Source organism: Copidosoma floridanum, unplaced genomic scaffold (assembly GCF_036245765.1).
Source record: "Copidosoma floridanum isolate Cflo_tuat_1 unplaced genomic scaffold, Cflo_Japanese_pri ptg000009l, whole genome shotgun sequence".
Taxonomy (NCBI): domain Eukaryota; kingdom Metazoa; phylum Arthropoda; class Insecta; order Hymenoptera; family Encyrtidae; genus Copidosoma; species Copidosoma floridanum.
Genome location: NW_028321886.1, coordinates 7143724 through 7164852, shown reverse-complemented (window position 1 = coordinate 7164852; position 21129 = coordinate 7143724). Strand labels below are relative to the sequence as shown.

The following is a 21129-nucleotide window of genomic DNA, read 5'->3' as shown; positions in this document are numbered from 1 at the left end:
GCGCTCGCGACATCCACTGGCCACACCGTCGTTACCGATCGCGTAAGTTCGCTCCCTACGCAGGAGCTTGCCACCAACGACGCGGCTCTCCTGCTCGACGTAGTTCACCCCGCCGTCCCCGGATGCGTAAGATTGGACGACCCGCGAGCTGGCCCCGTTGCTACCGTTCAAGATGACCAACGGCCCGTTGCTTCTACCCAATGCTGTGAATCCACGGCTGCTTTCATTGGTTTTGTTTGCATCGGTACCTGTTGCGCAGGTATATACGAGTGAGATTGATTTTTTTTTTTTTTATTACTATGTATAAGATATATCACCTGTACCAACAAGCAAGAAAATCGGTATGTTCTGGAACTAGAGTAATTAAAAAGAAGAAAGAAAAGTTACCGGTATTACCGTTGACAGCGCGTTCCAGAGTACTGTTTCTGATGGCTTGTTGGGCCAGCGACACCTGGCTGTCCACGATTTCCCGGACCTGCTGGTTGACCTGTCCCACGTGACCTTGAATCTTGTCGTTCAAGTTGTTCACGTCCTTCAAAAAATTGGCCAACCAATTCTCCGGGAACACGTTCTGTCCTCGTCTGCGTTGAAAATGCAGTTATGGTCATTTTATTTTTTACGTATATACTTTGTACGGTTTCAAATAAATAATAAAAAACGGAAGTAAATTGCAGCTTACGAGGTACCGCGTGAAAATTTTTACGGATAACGATTTTCTCGGAAAAAGAGGAAGAAGGAAAAAAACCTGTAAATAATAAGCTTACGTGTGGAGAAATCCAAAAGAAAGCGAGATCGCGGCGACGACGCGGTAAACGGCTAGGCCCATGTTTGAAAACTGTAACAATGATAATAGCACGCGTGGGTATAGAAGTCTAAAAAAAAAAAAAAAAAAAAAAAAAAAAAAAAAAAAAAAAAAAATCGGTATACAATATAGAGGTGTACGTATCGCACGTGGAAAGTTGATAAACCCCGGGAGATATTATCGTGCGGGCTTCGCGAAGCATTTACACACACACGAGCGATAAAAGCTTCGCGTTCGTGTCGCGTCGTCGGGAGGGAACGAGATAAGCCAGAAGAGATCCCTCGTTGGACTAAAAGTTGCACTCGTGACGCCTGCATCTCTCCTATCTCTCGGGGACCCGCCTCACATATATATACCTGCGACCGAGTTTTACGAGGAGCATATTATATTACGATGTGCGTCGTACTACGCACCGCGCCCACACGTTCGCTGCAGCGCCACGTTCAATATGTATATGATTATAATATGCACGCACTTTCGCATTTTTCACTCGCCAGAACCGACCTTCGCGGTCTATCGTTCTATACATCTATATCGAGTTTGCCATGTTTTCCGATAAGTAAACTTTTTGTTTTTCTTTTTCTCCACACCTGATGTTAAAACAGCTTAATACTTTTTTATATTGTCGATAGCCGGTTTTTTCTTTGAAAATATTGAAAAAAAAAAAAAATAAATAAATAAAATTCACACGATCTGTAAGGTACATCGGGTCGAGCGTGTAGAGCCGGCGTGAAAAAGGTCCGATGATTTTCGTGATGAGTGTGAAAGATAAGGATTATCGTACATCGGCGTCAAATTACGTATGGGGATCATCATCGAGCATCCGCGTCGCGGAGCAATATATAGGTATGGACCTGAAGACAAACAGAGATAGATGTATAAGAGTCCGTAGTATGTTGTGTATATAATATTTGTGAGGGGGACGTATAAGTATAAGTGTAGCTGTAGCAGCGCCGACAGAACCGGTAACGGAGCCGTACCGAACTGCTTCGAGTTTCTCCCTCCGATCTATTGTGTATATATATACATATATCTATATTTATGTAGTAGAGTAAAGAGTAGAGGTTTCTGGTTGGTCTGGTTGACTGGTAAGTGTGTACATGTGTAGGAAAAGGTACATACAGAAAACCGCTGACGCTGAGCGACGCTGTCCGTCCGTCCGTTACGTGCCGTACATGACCGATTCCATTAAAAATCGTTTGATGGATGTCGTTCGTATAATAGATGAAGGTAAAGTTGTTTCCCCAAATGTATATCTCGTCACGAGCGAGTACCAGATTTCCAATTGCCAAAAGTTTACGCAAAATCTGTAAACCGATTTTTTTCCCCGATTCCGTTACAACTTTTAATAGCTCGTACCGATTTCCATTTTTTACGCGACGGACAGTTATATAGTTCCTTCTCGATTCATCCGCACTGCGGTTGTTTTATTTTTTCCAGGGAATCGCTCGTATACGCGTGTACAATGGGGCTTACATGTATACCGATACCACCGCCACGTTTGGACCGTCAAGAGAAACAGAAGGAGAGGAAGAGAGATAAAAAAGAAAAGAAAAAGGAGAAAGAATCGAGCCGAGAGTCGTCGACGGGCCTGCATCCAGTTGGTGCACAGTGTTTGGCGTGCTCGGCTCGTAAAAGATAAATCGGCACGAGCATACAAGGTATATACACCTAGAAGATACGCACGTACACATTACCTGATCATAGTTGCGAGCGTCTCTCTCGGTGCAGTGGATCGCCGCCATTCGAGCAGTACTTCGTATATACATTGGACAATCCACCGATGACCCAGTTGAAATGTGCAAAAACAAACCCATCGAGAGAGAGTGGCGTTCGATTTTTCGTGCGCCAAATTGTCTATGATTGTTCGTGGGTGTAAGAAAAAAAAAAAAAAAAAAAACGCCAACCGATCATCCGATTGTGTGATGCCCAACTCTTTAGTTGCGCGCACAATGCGACGGTGGACATCAAGTGTATGACCCCTCGACTCGCCGGACCAATGTGTATACCGTACATCGTCTATGCGAACGACGGTTTTTGTGCGAGAGGCTGTTGGCGCGCAAAGGGTTGAAAACACCGAGGCTCCTCGAAACGGTATAAAATCACTGCACGGAAGAGCAATGAGGGACATTTGCATCGCAGGGGGGAAGAAGCAGGAAAAGCGAGCCCTAGACCATCATGTAGCCGAGGCAAAAAACCCAAAGACGAGGATGGTGGCTACCTGACCGTCCGCACCTTACGCTCGTCGTCGTCGTCTCCCTGTTGTGATTACACTCTTTGCTGTAAGTACATACATGTATATAGAAAAGAGGGAAATAAACGGAGCTTAGGAGGAGAGACGATACAATCTCTCTCTCTCCCTCTCTGCAAATGGCCATCCGAGATCTTTTATCTCTTATTCGTGTCTCTAGACTCGCGTGCACACACATTTATATTTAATCTCTCGTATATTTGTGTGCTTTTTTTCTTTCATACATCTACTTTTACTCCTTGCTAACAATAGCCGAGATTAAATGACTCGCTCCATCAGCGACTCGTTTGATTGTTTCTTCGGAATAGGGCAAATGAGGAAGGAAATCTATAAGAGGCACGCACGAGAGGGAAAAAAAAAAAAAAAAAAAAAAACAACGCACCGATGTCTCGACTCTCCAGGGAGAGAGGACCGTAATACACTTTACGAGCACTCGATTTTTGCTTGCCTGCTCCTTTTGCGTGTACATATGCCTTTGCTCTTATTTACGTGAATCCCAAAAACACACGTATATATGCAACTATAGTTACACGTATATATATATATATATATACATACACTATTTAATCAACTAGACCGATTGTCTTGACTGGTAATAATATTAGTTTTGCTATATATGATCGATCGCGCGTGTCACTGGGGCTCAATCAAATTTTCTTTCATTTATTTCGTTTTACGGATCTTCCGCCAAAGCGTGGGCGGTGATTTACTTGTGCAGGCCCAACCCTATACCCCCCCCCCTACCCAGAGATGATCGGTACCGACACACCTATCGAATCGTCATGTGTGTATGTCACGTATATCACTCATAAAGCGCACCAAGCACTTGTAGCATTGGATCGTCGATATCGGAACACATACGTGTACGTATATGCAATTAAACATGTGTGCGAAGCTATCGATTTTTACAAATCGGTACGTGTATTGAATCGTGACAAACAACAACGCAACCGAGTGATGATGATTGCGTCGGAAAAGATTAAATTGAACCGAGGCGATCGGAGTTTTGCGCTGATTGTGCAAACAAGTGGATGAAAAAAAAAGAGTATCGGTGTTCAAAAATAATAAAAAAAAAAAAGAAAAGAAAAAAGTTACAATCACTGCGGAGCGTGTTAAAAAATAGGCAACTTTACGCGCGCCTCGCGCATATAATATGTACAGTTAAACTAGATTATTAATATTCTCGCGACACGGAGCGTGTCGAAGGGAAAAAACAAAAAAAATCAACTGTCGCGCCGGTCGAGAGTCGTGTACTTGGTGGAAAAAAAAAAAAAACATTCCAGTTTTCCAATGGACCGAAGAATTGCCCGGCAGTGCATTGTCGCCACTCTGACGCCACGCGGCCAGTGCGTTATATATATATATGCATATTATAATAAATGTATATATATGCATGCACAAGAGAGCCAAAGGGGAAAAATGCCAATTCACATCTCGTCGAGAGGGAAATATATGTATACATAATATTATACTCTCGCTACCTGCCGTCGTTGCTGCCGCTGTTTTTGGTACTATATACGTGCACACACACGTGAAAAGCTCTCTCCGCGATCTCTGTCCGTTGCTTCGAAAAACCTGTTTTACAAGTTCAGTTATGGGTGCTGTTCCATTTCTGGATATCTCTTCACCCACGCCAGTCGCGAAACTTACAAGCGCCTATCCGCGTTTGTAAATCTCCATACACACACACGCGTATACATTTACATTACGCGCGCCCGTGTGCGTATAATATATGCACGCGTCGAGGACGCCGCGAAGGATTTTTCATTTTTTTTTTTTGTTTTCCAACTACCTCTTTGCGATTTGCCCGTTTATTTTGAATCGTTTATTTTTGCCTCACAATAAATGCCTATTACAATAGGCGCGACGAGGAGCGATATCGGAAAAATGCAGCTCGACAGCTGTATATATATATAGTTTTCCTCCCTCCCCCCTGCCCCGTAAGTCTAGGTTCTCTTGTCTATGACCATCCAAGGGGTGATCGAGTATATAATATATGGTGTACAGGTTGGGAGCCTCGTCGCTTCCTCCGACCGACGCGGGCTCCCGAGGAATGTCCCCTCCGACGACCGATGGCACTTTTTATTGCACGCGCATTCCCTCTATACGTGCCATCGGGGGAACAAGAAGAAAATCGCGCCTCGGACGTGTACACACGATGACGCATCACCGCGGCTGCCCTCGTGTTTTTCCCCCTGCGGCTAAATTTTCCGCAATTCGCGTGAAATTCAATCAACCACCCGAGCATGTACGATAAGCTGTACAACAATCGAGCTGCACATACTTCGTATACATCATGTGTGTGTTTTGTTATAATATATGAGTAATTCTATTATATGCATCGTGGAATAACATGTAATGTACATGGACGCGGGGGTGTTTTTTTTTTTTTTTTCGTTTCAGGAGAAAACAAGCCGTGTGGATCGTCAAGATGTTGCTTCTGATCGGCTTTACCCTTCTTTTGCAAGTCTCGAGGGCTCTGTCGGACCCGGGCAAGGATTATCGGCACATATCCTACGATGGTAAATTAACGATGTTTTTCCCGATGAACAATCGGTGATTCGCGATCAATTGAAAAACGGTCTCGGAAAATCTCAAATTTCGCAGATCTGGCGGGTAAGACGGTGTTCCAGCAGGAGGGCGTTGCGACCTACTCGCAGCTCTTGTTCGACGTCTCGAGGCAGCAGGTCATAGTGGGCGCACGGTGAGCTTTCTTTATAAATATATGTAAAAAAAAAAAAAAAAACAAAAAAAAAAAAATTAAATAAAACATTTGTTCGCGTGGGCAGGGACAATCTGTATTGCCTGACCCTGAGCTCGTTGACGCCACTGGAGCACGCGGTCTGGCCGGCGAGCGAAAAGAAGATCAGCCAGTGCCAGAACAAGGGCCAGACCGCGGAGGCTTGTCGCAATTACATCAAGGTCCTACTGAGCAACGGCAAGAGGATCTTTGCTTGCGGCACCTACGCCTTCAGTCCCCTGTGCTCGTGGAGAGAGGTATACATATACCAATGCCTTTTGTTTCTTTTTTCTTTCTTCTTCGTTTTGTCACTCGTGGCCGTTATCCTTCAGATCGACAACATAAACAACTCGACGAGCACCCAGTCGGGTGTGGCCATGTGCCCTTACTCCCCGTACTCCAACGTGACGGCGCTCCTGGTGAGGGGCCCTTCGGGGGGACTGTTTGCCGGCACGCCAACCGAGTTCTCGGGCAGCGACGCGGCCATCTACCGCACCACCGTCCTCCCGAATCTCAGGACGAGGCAGTACGACTCGAAGTGAGTACCACCCATCCCTTTGCTTGATTCGTCTATACATAATATATATATATACCCATGTATGTACCATAATTGTATTTACGTGTAGGTGGCTGAACGAGCCCCAGTTCGTCGGGAGCTTCGAAACCGAGGACTACATATACTTCCTCTTGAGGGAGTCGGCCGTCGAGTACATCAACTGCGGCAAGGTTCGTATATTTATCTACACATGCAATACGTACATTTGGGAGCGACGCGAGGAGGAGGAGGGTGTGTGTGTGTGGTTAATCACTCGACGTTCCTTCATTGGCAGCGGGTTTACTCGAGAATCGCTCGGGTGTGCAAATACGATCCGGGAAGTACGATGCTGATGAAGGACACGTGGACGACCTTCAGCAAGGCTCGGCTCAACTGCTCCCTACCCGGGGAGTTCCCGTTCTACTACGACGAGATTCAAGGGGCCGTCTACGAGCCCGAGCAGGGCGTCGTCTACGCCACCTTCACCACGCCCAGGTACCAATTTTTTCCCCCCTCCCCCCCACAAAACTATTATATGGATGCCGCGTTATTTTATACACAGATTATGTGATCTATGTTGTAAAAATGATATTCCACAGCAACGCGATAGCCGGATCGGCGATCTGCGCGTTCAACATGTCGGCGATCCTGGCGGCGTTCGACGGGCCCTTCAAGCACCAGGAGAACTCGGGCGCCGCCTGGGAGAGGAAGACGGTGGCCCGCGATGGCCAACAGCAGTGCGGTCCCGGGAGCGAGGCCACGTCCGGTTACTCCTCGAATCGCATAAGCGACAACCAGCTCTACCAATTGATGGACGAGGCCGTCCAGGGGGTCACGCGCAAGCCACTCCACACCGTCATACTCGAGAGGTGGGCTCATATCTTACATATACCCAATATACGAATGTATCGGCCAATATCCCTGTATTGTGTGGTTGTACTTTCCAGGTTCACCCACTTGGCGGTAGACGTGACGGCGACAAAGTCCGATAAGGCCGTTGCCGTGCTGTACGTGGCGACCAGTGAGGGTCTGGTGAAAAAATTATCGCTCCTGCCCGAGGCCACGGAGGCTTGCGTCGTCGAGGTTTGGGGACCCCTGCCCGCAGCTCCCATTACCATGCAGTACTTGAAGGAAACCAAGAGTCTTTACGTGGGCATGCAGCACGCCCTCCTCAGGTACAATATACACACATGTTATTGTACGCTTCTCTGTGGACTTGATTAATACTTTGATGTGGGTGTGTGTTGCAGGATACCAACGTTGCAGTGTCACCGGCACCTCACGGCCCAGTCGTGCCTGGACGCCCAAGACCCGTACTGCGGCTGGGACGAGCACCTGCTCAAGTGCAGCGGGGCCCCGGCCGAGTCGTCGAGCAGCGGTAGCAGCCTCGGGCTGTGGCGCCAGGAGGTGAACCGTTGCCCGGAGCTCGAGGTGCCGCGTCCGGGTGGCTGGGGCGTTTGGGGCCCAGGGTTCAGCTGTCCGCACGGGCCGGAGGCGTCGGCCGAGTCCGGTCACTGCGTCTGCCAGACGCGCGCCTGCGACAATCCCCCGCCCCGCAACGGCGGCCCCGACTGCCCCGGGAGTCCGGTCCGCGTGGCCAATTGCACCCAACACGGGGGCTGGAGCGCCTGGTCGGCGTGGTCGAGCTGCGGCCAGAGCTGCGGCCCCGCCATCAAGACCCGCCGGCGCACCTGCACCAATCCCGCACCTGCGCACGGCGGCCGCGTTTGCCTGGGCAGCGAGCACGAGGAGAGGTTCTGCGTCGAGTTGCCACCGTGCCCCCTGCCCGCCCAACCGACCCCCAGGTCGTGGTCCAACTGGGGTCCCTGGTCCACCTGCTCGAGGCTCTGCAACGGAGGTATATATTATTATGTTTACATGCACTCTTTGCCAAACAACTTTGTGGCTCGATGATATATATATTTCATGCCCTGCACTCGTGTTGCGTTTCAGGCACCCGCACGAGAACGAGGAGCTGCGAGCCGCAACCCACCCCGGCGCACGGTGACGCTTCCTCCACGCAAGAATGCACTGGCTGCAACTTCCAAGTGAGATATATATCATACTTTTTTATATATACATAGATTTATTTGCCCGACAACCATATATATGGTACCATGTACGTGTTGTTTGCGTGTAGGTCGAGGAGTGCAACAAGCAGTCCTGTCCGGAGATCAAAAAGAGCTACACGTCGGCGTGGCTGCAGACGACGAGCGGAGCAGGCGGCAACTCGTCGGCGGCCGGCCACAGCGAGCGCCGTTACCGGTTCACCTGCCGCGCCCAAGCCGACGAGCCGACGAGCGTCAAGGTCCAGACCAAAGTCGAGGAGCGCTACTGCAGAGCAGACGGCTTTTGCAGCAGAAAGGCCATCGGCGGTGCCCAGACCGCGTCATCCTCGGGACCGCCTACATCAGCCACGGAGGACGCTTGGGCCGACTGGTCCTCCTGGTCGGGCTGCAGTCAGTCCTGCGGCGGTGGCACGCAGTACCGGGTGAGTATATTTAACCACTATACGTCTTGTAATTAGTATCAAAAACTCCCTTTTATAATATTACAGATCCGGCAGTGCAGGTCGGCCAGTTGCGAGGCTCAGGGCTTGCAAACCGAGAATCGGGCCTGCAACAGTCAGCCCTGCGAACAGCAGCACCACCACCACTACCGCGGAGGGATTTTGCAACGCGACATCGCCGAGCCGGCCGGTGGAATTGGTAATCTTCCCACGGATTATTCCGAAAACGGTACGCCTTTGTTTGTATTTATCCGTAACCCGTGCACCATTGCGTTCAATAACATAATGTTATATGGATGTTTGGATCGGTGCAGATGTGAACGCGCTACCGGCGAGAATCGAGTCGAGCAGCGTGTCCTTCGCCGCGGCGGCCACCAGTTGTTTTGCCGCCTTCGCTACGGGTTTGCTTCTAACGGCGCTTGTGATTTATTACTACCTGAGGCGCAGGAAGGAACCCATTCCCAGCAGTCCGCACTACATCAGCCGGCAAAATCCATACGTGACGGTGCCATTGAAGGAGGTAAGCTACTGCGCACACGCTGTGTATTTTTTTTTTTTGTTTTTTTCCACCTCTCGATTTTTTTTTTTTCATATTTATTGTATAACTTTGTGTAGATCAACACGAAGCGCCAGCCGAGCTTTTCCGGCAGCATAAACGGGACCCTTCGCAAAAACAACGCGATGATCAACGGCTACGGCAGCCCGAAGCTTTACCCAAAGGCGCTCGAGTACGAGTCGGCGACCCTCAAGCGCAACAGTCGCGAGCAGCACCTACGCGCCGAGCTCGATCAGGAAAAGTACTACTGAACTACAACTCGTTTATGTTTATGTTTATACGAACTTTGTACTTAAAACTGTGTTTTTTCTCGACAAATATACAACACTCCGTAATTACACGTACGAGTCGATAGTATAATATATAAGTAAACATAGTCAGATAGAGAGAGATCAAAGACCGCGAGTGCGCGTCGCGACAACAATACTCTTTATCGCGTCATTTGCGTGATTTTTTTTTTTTTTTTTTTTTATAAATAGTGTATTTCTTGCGAACGTCGCAGATCGTATTACTCTTGGCAATTACTATTTTTTAATAATAATAATAATAATAATAATAAACACACGCAATTGTTCCATTATTACGGTAAGTGTACAATATTGTTAGTATTTTTGTCAACTGATGGCGTCCTCGTAATTTTATCCTTAGCAAACGCGTATACGAATGGTAGCTTCTACTTACTTTGATTTACACCGACTGTTTTTTGAAAAAGAGCCGAGTCTGACATATAAGCCATAGGTTAAGCGAGAAATCATGCGATTCCACAAACATACAAAAATATACACTTGTTAAACGTAAGTAAATTTTGTTTGTTAAGATTGTTATTACGATTATAAGAAGTTTATACTTTGTTTGTATGAAAAAGTTGAAACAAAAACATACATGTTACGAAACGAGCGATCGAAAAAACGACACTTTGGAGGTGATTGGGCATTTCGTGCGCGTATGTGTGTTAAAAATTTATGTAGATGTTTATTCATATATTGATGTACTGAAAGAAAAAAAAATTTTGTATTTTTTTATACGCACTATACAATAATATTGAGAGTTGAATTTTTATATATTTTTAACGAGCAACAAAACGGCGCACCGATTACATATACATAATATATATATACATATACATATATTTTGTACATATCTATACAATAATTTTATTACTATATACGTATACACATTTTTCAGAGATACTTTAATTATATAATATTAGTGCCATGAAATGCAGCAAGACGTGCATTTTCGTCTTTTATAGGTATTATTAACAGCGCGACAGTTTGAATTTTTTTTTTTTTTTTTTTTTTTTTCTTGTAAAACCAACAATGTGCTACACTTAAAATTTAGATTAAATTGAAATACGAAGATGCAATTACGACGACGATAACACAAAATAAGTGCATGATTGAATGCTGTTACAAATATTTTTAGGACGCAAGAAAAAAAAAAAAAGAAAAAAAAAAAAAAATTCCCCAATCGATCAATGACTCGCTCTGCTTAAATATTATACATACGATTACATGACTACGTCTTCCGATTGTTTTTTTAAACTTATTTTATATTTTACTCTCCATCAATAGTTTTATTAGTCGTAATGAAATAAAAATTGTTTACACAAAGCTGCTCGACAACAACTCCCTTCATTCTAAAAATCCCCAACCCACAACTTACGTTCGACGACACAAACGAGTACACGCCGTAGACGATAATATATATGTGTTGGATCAATCATGAGATGAGAGAAAAAAAAAAAAAAAAAAAAAGTTGATAGGGTAATGGGAACTCGTCAGTAACAAAACAAATACATGGACGAAACGAGAATTTGGCACACAACGTATGTGTATACAGTATAGTGTCAATTGACCGAGTCGTCGACCCCGGAGAGAAGCTCCTCGCCGTAGCGCTCGATCTGCTCGATGGCGTAGTCCATGTTGGCCCGATTCGGCGGAGGCTGGCAGTTGACGACCATCCGGAAAAAGTTGTCGAGGTCTTTGTGGGGCATCGGCGTGTAGCCGACCATCAGGTTGCCGTCCATTATCATCCGCTCTTTTATGGCGGGCGCTACCCTGTGGAGCCTTCGTCGCCAAACCGCGTCCTCCCGTGACTCCGGCACTCGCATCCTCTTTGGCACGTACCTGGGGGGTAAATTGCGAATTATAATTATTGCTCAAAAAAAAAAAACATTTCCTTGCTGCAATTTATGTTTCATTTGTAAAATAAAATTCAAAATTTTAAACGTTTATTTTTAGCTTTCGGTGATTCGATGGGTTATTGGATTCAAAATTTAGAAAAAAAAAAAAAATTTCCAACCATAAATAATCTTACTGTTCACGAATAGAGGTGGAAAAAAAAGAGCCATCAATAAGAATTTTAAAAGTTGAGACTATAATATTTATCATTGATTTATTGCGTATTGTGTGCTATACGAGTGAATTTTTCTCGTGGTTATTATCGGTTACTAGTTTTTTACTTACAAAATCTGAACTATAAAAAACACAATTTTATTCCGTGTGATAAAATATTGACACTGAAATATTATAACGAACAACTAGATAAAAATTATCAACAGTTACACGATAATTTCATAGTAATTGATGATTAATATTATAAACTGCACATTTCAGTCAATTATAAATCAAAACAGTTGTCAGTATTTATTTATTTACTTTTTTTTTAATTTCTATAATGTCATTCAGGGTGACAATAAAAAAAATAATAATAATAATAATAACCGATAACAGCTTATAATACGAGTGATCAAATGTTAATATATCAGCCTCAAATGCGGACTTGATCAATAATTCTCATCATCGGTTATAATCACTTATCGTGTTAGTTGCACTTGGATTGTTAAACGCTAAAAAACTTGTGTAAAATTTCTAATGCATTATATGGATGCTTTATTTAAAAAAAATTAAAATAAACCTCGAGACTTTTTCGTACCATTTAATACGTGTTTCATACAAAAATTATCCATACCAAAAGCACACGTTGGAGCATTCGTATTTGGGAAGCACCAGTCGGAATCCCGGCCGAGAGCGGATCTTCTCCAAAAAGTACTCGGCCGCCTCCAAGGCTCTGTCGACGGACTTTGCCAGCGCAACGGCCCCTCGAGCTTTCCACATCAGCCAGAACTTCATTGCATCCACCTGATGAGATTTTCGAGACATATCAGATAAAGTCAATTTGACGGATCATTGTTCGATTCGACAGTGAAACTACTTTTTTTTTTTTTTTTTTTTTTTCAAAAATTGGAGGTACCATTTTAATAAGTATAAAAAAAAAAAAAAAAAAAAAAAACTCATCTGTATAACAATATGTTACCTTCCTGCCGCACTGGAGGCTCTTGTCGCCCGTGTCCCAGGAGACGTCGTAAAACTTGTCCTGCTGAAAGAGGTACTTGGCCTGGGCGCAGTTGGCCTCGTGCAGCAGATTTTTCCCCTTGACGAGGAACAGCGAGCACTGAAAGGGCGCGCCCAGCAACTTGTGCGGATTCCAGGACACCGAATTCGACCTGCTCACGCGAAAATGTTACATCCAAGTAAAAAAGTGCTGTCAAAGTAGAACGAGTGAACACTCACGAGTTGTGTTGATAAAAAAAAAAAAAAAAAAAAATCTTACTTTTCGATTCCCTCGAGACGGTGTCGATACTTATCCGACAGCAGCAGGGTACCTCCAAGACAGGCCTACGCGTCGTTAATTCGTTTCCATTAGTTCAAAATCGCCATATATCTACTCTTGTACGCTACTCGAGCATACGCATCAAAGTATACACGAATATTATTATATATATATATGTGATTGTATGTATATACAAACGTCAACGTGTAGCCACAAGTTTTCCTCGCGGCAAACCGCAGCGATTTTCCCGAGCGGATCGAACGCCCCGAGGACCGTCGTGCCGGCGGTCGCGTTCACGAAAAATGGCACGCAATCCATGGCCCGAGCCTCCGCTACCTTCATCCTCAGCGCCTCTGCGTCCATTCGGCCCAAAGCGTCGGTCTTCACCTGGAGTTTCAGTGATTAAGCCGCGTGTGCTTTTTATACGATTGTTCATTTGAAAAAAAAAAGAAAACAAGTTATAGTGCACCTTGAAGACGTTGTCGGTGCCGAGGCCGAGCCAGTGGGCGCCTTTGGTGATGGAGTAGTGGCCGTCCTCGCTGGTGAAGAGGGCGAGCCGTGGCAAGCCGGAGGTGCCCGCGGCCTTGATCTGGGGAAACCTGGCGTACCGGGCCAGGACGATGCCGTACATGTTGGAGAGACTGCCACCGGGGGAGAGGATGCCGTCGGCCTCGGGCGCCCCCGGGTAGCCAAACAGCTCGAGCGAGCGCTCGATGACCTCGCGCTCGAGCAAACTGAACACCGGGGCCACCTCGTACGTGTACCTGTAGACACGCGCGCGTACGTTGGGTGTAGGCGCAACTTTTTTATTTTTTATTTTTTTTTTTGTTTTTAAACTCGTTAATTTTTTACTGGCTGGTGTTGAGGACCTCGGTGAGCCAGGCGCCGGCTAGCCCGTAAGCGTCGACTCCCGCGTACAGTTGGTTGTGGAAGTGCGGGCTGCACGTTCTCACGGAGTACCGGACGATTTGCTCCATTATTCGTTGCATCTCCTCGGGACTCGTACTTTGGCCCTCGAGCCTCACGGGCAGCTCTTTCTACGGGGGAATTAATTTCATCCGAGCGTGTTGTTGAACGATAAAATTAATCGAATCGAGGGTCAATTGCACCCTACCGCTATACCAAAGTTCGATTTTCTATACTTTCCAAGCAGTTGAACTTTAGAGATATTATATCAAAATTCGTGAAAAATTGTTTACTTAAAAAATTTGTATGTACCGAGCCTTGGCCGTCGTTACAAAAATTATTTGAACGATTAAAATAGCTTTGAAGTGAATTCCGTTCGAAATTTAACAGGCTATAAATATGGTATGTACATGGTTCGTGTGAATCACATTTCACACAAAGTTCTTGTCAAAAATACCCTGATATCACATGCATACTATTACTATACACTCATTTCGTGTATTTATTGTTTCAAGTAAAAAGGTACTCAAAATTCGTGTAATTTTAACGTGTACTTTTTTTTGCAATGCAATGTATTATACCTACAATATACGATTTTTCCCATTCATCCGATCGAAGTAAAAATAAAACAAAAGAGCACGTCCAAGGTCATTGATTCCAAGGCAACAGTTACTCAAACAAGTTTAAAAATCTGACGAATGTTCGATCGGAGCCGCGACATGATTGATTAGCAGGTAATTATCGCGATGTGGCCAATAACCACTTGAATCAAAGTAAGATGTATGTATGTATGTATCATAACGAAACATTGGATGTACGTGTGCGTAAACGTGTAATACCACGGTCGAGGTGAACAGGACAAGGATAAGAGTTCATCGGCGCGAGAGATAAGCAACAGTTGCGCCTCGGTTCTCATCTTGGGCGCACCGATTCAACTGTGCACCTCAAGTATAATATCTCGACGCCCATCGGAATGCCCGAATTCTATGGTCTCAGCAGTCGCTTGAAAAACAAGTATCTGTATACTTGTACACTATTAAAAAAAAAAAAAAAAAAAAAAAAAAAAAAAAAAAAAAAAAGAAATGGAAGAGTGTCAATTTTAAATTGATCAATCGTTCAGTCGAACGAAGCGAAGCATTTTTAATCATACGCGATTCACAGCCACTGGAAGCCGCATTATCTCCCATTTCCCGATGCATCTCCGCGTTTTCCCTCCCTCCGTCCAATCGGACAATGAATCGTGGTATCGAAAGCTCTCGGTAAAGCTTATCGGCCGTCTGCCCCCGTTCGTTCGATAAAAAAAAAAAAAAAAAAAAAAGCCCAAGCTTGACATTTAACTCGCCGCACTTAGCCAACGTCAAAACGGAGTTTATCTCGCCTAGTGCACTAGATCGGTGTACCTACACTGCGCGAACTATTTATCGCGTAGGCGCGCGTTTGTTTCGAAATCCAATGTATTTCGATTCAGGGTCTACATCAACATGTTTTTCCACAAACGCGTTGTTTCTTGATTTTGTTGTGTGTATACGCATGGCGATCGAGACAAATGAAAAAAAAAAAAAAAAATCGGCATGTAGGTCGGGATGAAGAACCGATCTTACTTTGAGTAAACACCAATCCCTATATTATATTGAAAAAAACATTGAGTCGCGCCAATTGGAAGCAGATATTATAACCCCTTACTTTTGACAAATTTAATTGACGATCGCAAAATTGACGGGGAATTTACCTGAAGTTGTTCGGGATGTAGAAATCGGATGACCGGTTGATCGGTATCGGGATCAAAGTACCCGTGCTGGGCGAGAGTCCGCAAAACACCGCCGAGTAACAGCTCGGCGTCAACATCGGGTTCCTCGGTCATGCTGGTGGCTGCATCGGCGTCCATTCCAAACGACGGATAGTTTTACACTTGCGATCGGTTGCAGAAACGACAGAAAAAAAAAAAAATAGGTTCAGCACGATCGGTCGAGAGACGCGCGCGCGCGCGAGAAGCGAGCAAAGGGGAACAACTGGCCGCGCTTTTAAACGACGGGTGTGCGCAAAGGCTCGTAAAATATAGAGAATAATGCGCGTTGCCCCCACTGTTCGGAGGCATCGAGCTCTTGAGGCCGAGCTCCTTCGATCTCTCGTGCGACCATAGGCAGCTAATCTTCTCCGACCGACGAAACCGATTCCGAGCAAAAAAAAAAAAAAAAAATGATTCGCGTTATTGCGTCCCACGCACTGTTTTTATACGGTTATTACCCTTTTTCTGCACGCGGTCCTCGCACTCGATTCCTTACGGTTTTTTCTTCCTCTCCCTATTACCGGCTTCTTTGCTTTACACCAACAAAGCCGATAGTCTGGTGAATCACGTTGCGCCTTAATTAGCACGACTCCCTGGCGTGCTGCGCAAACAAGTGTATTTTGTGTACCTGTGCGTACTGATTCACGTCGTCTCTCCCTCAAAATACGCGAAAATGAACAGACGCAAGGACAGCGATCCCCACACGGGATGCACCTTGTACTTACAGACACACACTTTTCGTATCGGTGCCAAGAAAAGACAAAAAAAAAAAAAATCGCCCTCGCGGATAAATCGGAACCTTGTGAATTGCAACATAGAAACAGATCGAGTTTAGCGCGATTTTTCTCTGATTCTGGCTGGAATATAGCCCGCTCGCTACTAATCTGCGGCTCGTAATCGCAAAGTGTTGAACCACTTTTTTTTTTTTTTTTATTCTTTCTTATCGCTCTTCAATTAACAATTTTTATCTTTCGATCTACATAATCCAGTTGGATAATAATCTCGATGATACGATGACTCGCCGTTGATATTTTTACTATAAAGTGCATGCATGCGTGTATTCACGAGTTTAACATTTATAATCAATCAGACAAAATAAATGGTATCCTTGTAATCGACCAAGTACAACGTTAATTTATACATTATAATATAACGTGAAAAAAAAATCGCTGATATATACCGGGTCTGGTGGTCAGTAAAATGACGTAAAGAATTATAGAGCCATATATAAACGTACGTGCAAGGATATAACGATGCCATAGGCTCGAATAAGCGATGTACTTATATATCCTTTTGTTCCGCGATCAGCACCGGGTTGTCGAGGTACGTCGTAATTGGGTATTAATCCCCTGTATTTATTACCACTGAATATTGCGTGTAAATTTACCGCATCTGTGATTTATTACCTACATCGTTTTCATGGCTTTTATCCCAACAGTACGTGTACAATATCCGTAAAATAATCGGTTTCTTGTGTCGTTGCTCCTCAAAAGCACCTATACTTTTGTTAAAATAATGTTATTACAACTCATTTTTTCATTGATTTCATGCAATTGTTGCCGTACACACATTTTTTTTTCTTTTTTTCTTATCGATATACCATTTACGGCCTGCGTATTATTTTATGTATAGGATTACTTGCAAAAGGGGCACAAAAGCATTTTTCTCAGTATGTATGAGTATATACTTTTTTTTTTTTAATATTAATAGTTATAGAATAATTTTTATACAATAAAACATTACATGTACGAATTCACACGTATGCGCCTATAATTTATACGGTCAATCTAACTCCGTCGGATCCTGGACACTCGCCTTTGCTCTTCACGACCAGTTCTGAAAAAAAAAGAATGAAAGAAATCACACCCATTACATTTGAGAAAGCAAACGTATTATACGCTAATTTTTTAAACAAACATCGGTATGCGTCTCAACCGATTTTTGAAAATATAGATTTTGAAAAAGAAAAAAAAGCTCACTCGTTCCCATTTCGCAGTTGTGGGTCTCGAGAGCGCACTGGTTGCCAAAAGTCCTCGGCTTGTAGGTGGCATTGGACGGATCATGAACGCAAATCGGATCGTAATTGTTCGTAGCGCAAACTTTCAGACAGTCCTTTTTCGCTTTGGCTGTCTCCTTGGCGTTTTTGATGGCATCCTTGACGTCCTTCGAAGCGGTCACCGCGGGCTTTACCGTGCTCGGTTTTTCCGTCGGAGAGGCTTGGCTCGTACCGGCGATGGCGCATACCAGGACAACGGCTTCAACAAAACGAACCTCGTTTTTTTTTTTCTTTTTTTTTTTTTTTTTTTTTCGATCGCAGTTCGTTGAACTATTGAAATCGTCATAAATATGTAAATCGAGTGACGCGTGAACACCGCCACGAGAAAATACGTAATCTACTATCGATATTTAAATTACAAGTTTAACAACTGGATGAAACGGTAAAATTCAAAAATGTGTGGTAAAACTACTATTAACCGTGTACTTGTTTTATCATTTCAAAGTAATTTTTTTTTTTTGTGCCAAAATACAAAATATGTTTAACCGTTGGGTGCCCAAAAAAAAGGTTGATGGCCCATATTCTTGCAGTACTAAAAATACTTTGAAGATGTGCCATAAAATAACAAGGATGTGCTGAAGAGGGGGGAGGGGGGTAAAGGTTTCGTTATTCGAAACAGTTTGAAAAGAATAATCTTACGTAATTAGGATGAAAATTGTAAAACCACATAATGATTTGTCTCTAAGGTGCATCAAGAGAGACCAGTCAACTGATTGATATTCGTTAATTACCAAGAACGAGGGTGAACTTCATGTTGATCAACTGGGCCAGTTCGACAAGTAGTACGATATAAAGACAGGTATCACCGACCTATATGTAAATCCAATTGGTATATATAGGTGACCGGTGGTGGTGTCGATGGACGAAATGGAGAAACACTGAATTCCATCAGGTTCCATCTCTGCTTTTATATTAGCCGCGCGCCATGGCCCCTCTCTCCTCTTCTTCTTAATCTTTTTTACACTTACTTAAGAAAAGGCCTACTTACCTCTTATACGCGCCAACGCACAAATACACGAGCTTTAGTGCCAGTAGAATTGAATTACACGCATGTATGAGTACAGTGGGTCTGCACACACACATGTATGTATGTATATATACATATATATGTTACAAATGTTATTTCAGCAGCAGCGATCGGCTGTAACAGGAAGACGAAGACAGATACTATACACGCGCGGTAAATACGTAATAACTGTCGGGTTGATTTAGACGCAAGAGGCGAGTCCTTATTTTTTTGTGCTTCCTCTCGTATGTGCCATACCTCGCGTTCTTTGTATCGACAAGTATAAAAAACAACAAACAAAAAAAAATTACAATAAAATCCCACGGCGCGTATCAATGGCATTGTGAAACGATCAAAGTTGAAATAAAAATGAAAAAATTTACATTCATTATTATTATTATTATTGTTTTTTTTTTTTTTTTTTTTTTTTTTTTTTTCAATAGCAACGTTTTAAACGAAAAACAAACACTCTAGGAAATTTTCTTCTATTGCACGCTCAAATCTTGTATCCTTGGCTGTGTTCGCAATTCGTGTCACCATTCACGATAGGTGAGCCGACAATGAGCTTTGAATTGACCCATCCCCCCCCCCTGTTATATGTATATTTCTTGGTGCACTACTTCGCAGCTACATATACATTCGACAGAGAAAGAGAGGGTGACCATCGTACGAATTAGGTTTCATAAGCTGCAATGGGATATAGTTGTTGGAAGATTTATTGATAAAGAAACAATGAAAAACTAGCGCCGGAATCGCGCTACCGAGTCCATACACATAGGAAGGCACGTGTAATGATTTCGAGGGAATAAAAAAATTAATTACCTGTTACGTGAATTCTTTGTTTTGTTTTTTTTTTACCTCTAATTAAGTATACACGGACACTGCTTAATCATCATCGTCGTCAGCAACGTGTGCCCATATCACGCTCACACATAAATGTACGAACAGTGTGTGTGATTATATTATACATACACAAAATATGAAGGAGGTATAAAAATTGAAAAACACAGCGCTAATTTCTTTCGTCGTCCATCCGTTGTCGCTCCTCGACGAGGTAGTCCCTGAACAGGTCCACATTGTCATTCCACGCGTCCGTCCAACCGGACGACCTTCTTCTACTCTTCCCGACTTTGCATTCGGAGCACTCGTCCCGTCGTCGGCCGTAGTGTTCGAGCGCCTCGGCGACCTGCGACGCCAACGCGTGCAAGCGCTCGAACGAGAGTCCACCTGCGAATTGGGGAAGAAAAGGTTGTATAATGTACCGTTTTTTTTTTTTTTGTTTTTTTTCAATGATTCGAGTGATCCTTTATACCGGCAAAGTATCGCGACTCGTCGTCGTCGTCGTCGCTGGAGTTGCCCTCGTGTTTCTTGTGTACGAGTTTCGGTATGAAGAGCAGGAGGCAAACGGCGCCGATGAACTTGACGATCATTTTGAAGATCACGAGCTTGAGGATGATCTTGATGAAGGTGTAGGCGTTGATTTTTATCGACAGGGGCCAGCTGAGGTCGATCGGGGGCCATGAGGCCAGGGGAAAGAGGTCCGGTAGGGGGTAGGACGTGCTGTACGTCGCCTGCAACGATCCCAAGCCTGCGAAGGACACATTTTTGTTGTTTTCTATTGTCGAAAAATTAATTCGGTCATCATTTACCGCGTCATGAAAGAGCGATTTTTTTAAGCGTAATTTAGTATTTTTTTTTTTTTTTTGTGGAAGAACAAACAAGCTGAAAGAACTTGTACTTTTCTTCCTGTTACACGCCGGTGGCAACCAAAGTATCGGCATATATCGTATCAAGAGATTATTCCAAAATGAAAGAATCAAGACACCGCACTACAATTAGCGTTGGCTGCACCGAAAAATTAAAAAAAAAAAAAAAAAAAAAAAACGCAACTGTATCGATTGTTGTTGAAGGGCATACGGTACCTTTACCCTCACCTTGCTGGTGCTGCGAGTCCGAACCCGGTGGCCCGTAGTGACTCCCCGAGGAAGGGGCCGACGATACGACGATACCCGGCCCGTACGAGTAAGAGTCGTAATCGTCGGCCTGGCCGTAGTAGTGGGGCAGCTGCTGGTACCGATTGTGGTGAGCCCCGTGCGCGTAAGGCAAGCTCTCCAGGGTCGTCAGGTAAGACTTATCCCCGTGGGAGACCCTCGAAATCACCTGATGCTTAGCCTCGATTTCTGAAAAGTAACATGTATAAGGTATACATAAATAATGTACTCGTAATTATATGCTTAAGTAATAAATCGGTAATGTATGAAAACGGGCTCACTCGACGATTGCCGATCGGTCGAGTTGGTGTACTCGGGCCGCTGGTAAACCGGGCCGATGGTCGATTTGGCACCACCCACGCGGTGCGAGTGCACG

At 44.3% G+C, this 21129-nt stretch overlaps 3 protein-coding genes across 3 annotated transcripts; 1 reads left to right on the top strand and 2 right to left on the bottom strand.

The window, feature by feature from the left end:
• Nucleotides 1-2353: 2353 nt before the first annotated feature.
• Nucleotides 2354-9852, top strand: Sema5c (Semaphorin 5c). Its single transcript, XM_089589565.1, has 15 exons — nucleotides 2354-3084; nucleotides 5457-5575; nucleotides 5661-5757; nucleotides 5843-6050; nucleotides 6126-6331; nucleotides 6420-6519; nucleotides 6624-6823; nucleotides 6928-7197; nucleotides 7276-7503; nucleotides 7579-8186; nucleotides 8282-8376; nucleotides 8469-8819; nucleotides 8886-9066; nucleotides 9152-9357; nucleotides 9453-9852. The coding sequence occupies exons 2-15, from the start codon at nucleotides 5485-5487 to the stop codon at nucleotides 9642-9644; spliced, it is 3033 nt and encodes a 1010-aa protein (XP_089445691.1). The 5' UTR covers nucleotides 2354-3084; nucleotides 5457-5484; the 3' UTR covers nucleotides 9645-9852.
• Nucleotides 9853-11135: 1283 nt separating this feature from the next.
• Nucleotides 11136-15855, bottom strand: LOC106635964 (cysteine sulfinic acid decarboxylase). Its single transcript, XM_089589607.1, has 8 exons — nucleotides 15644-15855; nucleotides 13861-14045; nucleotides 13478-13772; nucleotides 13207-13395; nucleotides 13009-13073; nucleotides 12712-12901; nucleotides 12367-12536; nucleotides 11136-11522 (listed from the first exon to the last, which is right to left on the bottom strand). The coding sequence occupies exons 1-8, from the start codon at nucleotides 15797-15799 to the stop codon at nucleotides 11243-11245; spliced, it is 1530 nt and encodes a 509-aa protein (XP_089445733.1). The 5' UTR covers nucleotides 15800-15855; the 3' UTR covers nucleotides 11136-11242.
• A 1525-nt stretch (nucleotides 15856-17380) lies between these two features.
• LOC106635965 (uncharacterized) lies at nucleotides 17381-18619 on the bottom strand. The gene is made up of 3 exons (XM_014348160.2): nucleotides 18488-18619; nucleotides 17680-17955; nucleotides 17381-17536 (listed from the first exon to the last, which is right to left on the bottom strand). Exons 1-3 carry the CDS (start codon nucleotides 18507-18509, stop codon nucleotides 17475-17477), a joined length of 360 nt encoding a protein of 119 aa, XP_014203646.1. The 5' UTR covers nucleotides 18510-18619; the 3' UTR covers nucleotides 17381-17474.
• Between the last annotated feature and the right edge of the window lie 2510 nt (nucleotides 18620-21129).

Bases quoted from the DNA above. Each gene is read 5' to 3' on its own strand.
- Sema5c (XM_089589565.1), top strand. From the start codon at position 5,485: ATGTTGCTTCTGATCGGCTTTACCCTTCTTTTGCAAGTCTCGAGGGCT. The intron at 5,758-5,842 runs GTGAGCTTTCTT...TCGCGTGGGCAG, and splicing joins CAGGTCATAGTGGGCGCACG to GGACAATCTGTATTGCCTGA. The intron at 8,820-8,885 runs GTGAGTATATTT...ATAATATTACAG, and splicing joins GCGGTGGCACGCAGTACCGG to ATCCGGCAGTGCAGGTCGGC.
- LOC106635964 (XM_089589607.1), bottom strand. From the start codon at position 15,799: ATGGACGCCGATGCAGCCACCAGCATGACCGAGGAACCCGATGTTGAC. The intron at 12,902-13,008 runs GTAAGATTTTTT...TCGCGTGAGCAG, and splicing joins CGTCTCGAGGGAATCGAAAA to GTCGAATTCGGTGTCCTGGA. The intron at 11,523-12,366 runs GTATGGATAATT...TTTACCCCCCAG, and splicing joins TGCTCCAACGTGTGCTTTTG to GTACGTGCCAAAGAGGATGC.
- LOC106635965 (XM_014348160.2), bottom strand. From the start codon at position 18,509: ATGAAGTTCACCCTCGTTCTTG. The intron at 17,956-18,487 runs GTAATTAACGAA...GTTTTGTTGAAG, and splicing joins GAAGTTCACCCTCGTTCTTG to CCGTTGTCCTGGTATGCGCC. The intron at 17,537-17,679 runs GTGAGCTTTTTT...TTTTTTTTTCAG, and splicing joins CAACTGCGAAATGGGAACGA to AACTGGTCGTGAAGAGCAAA.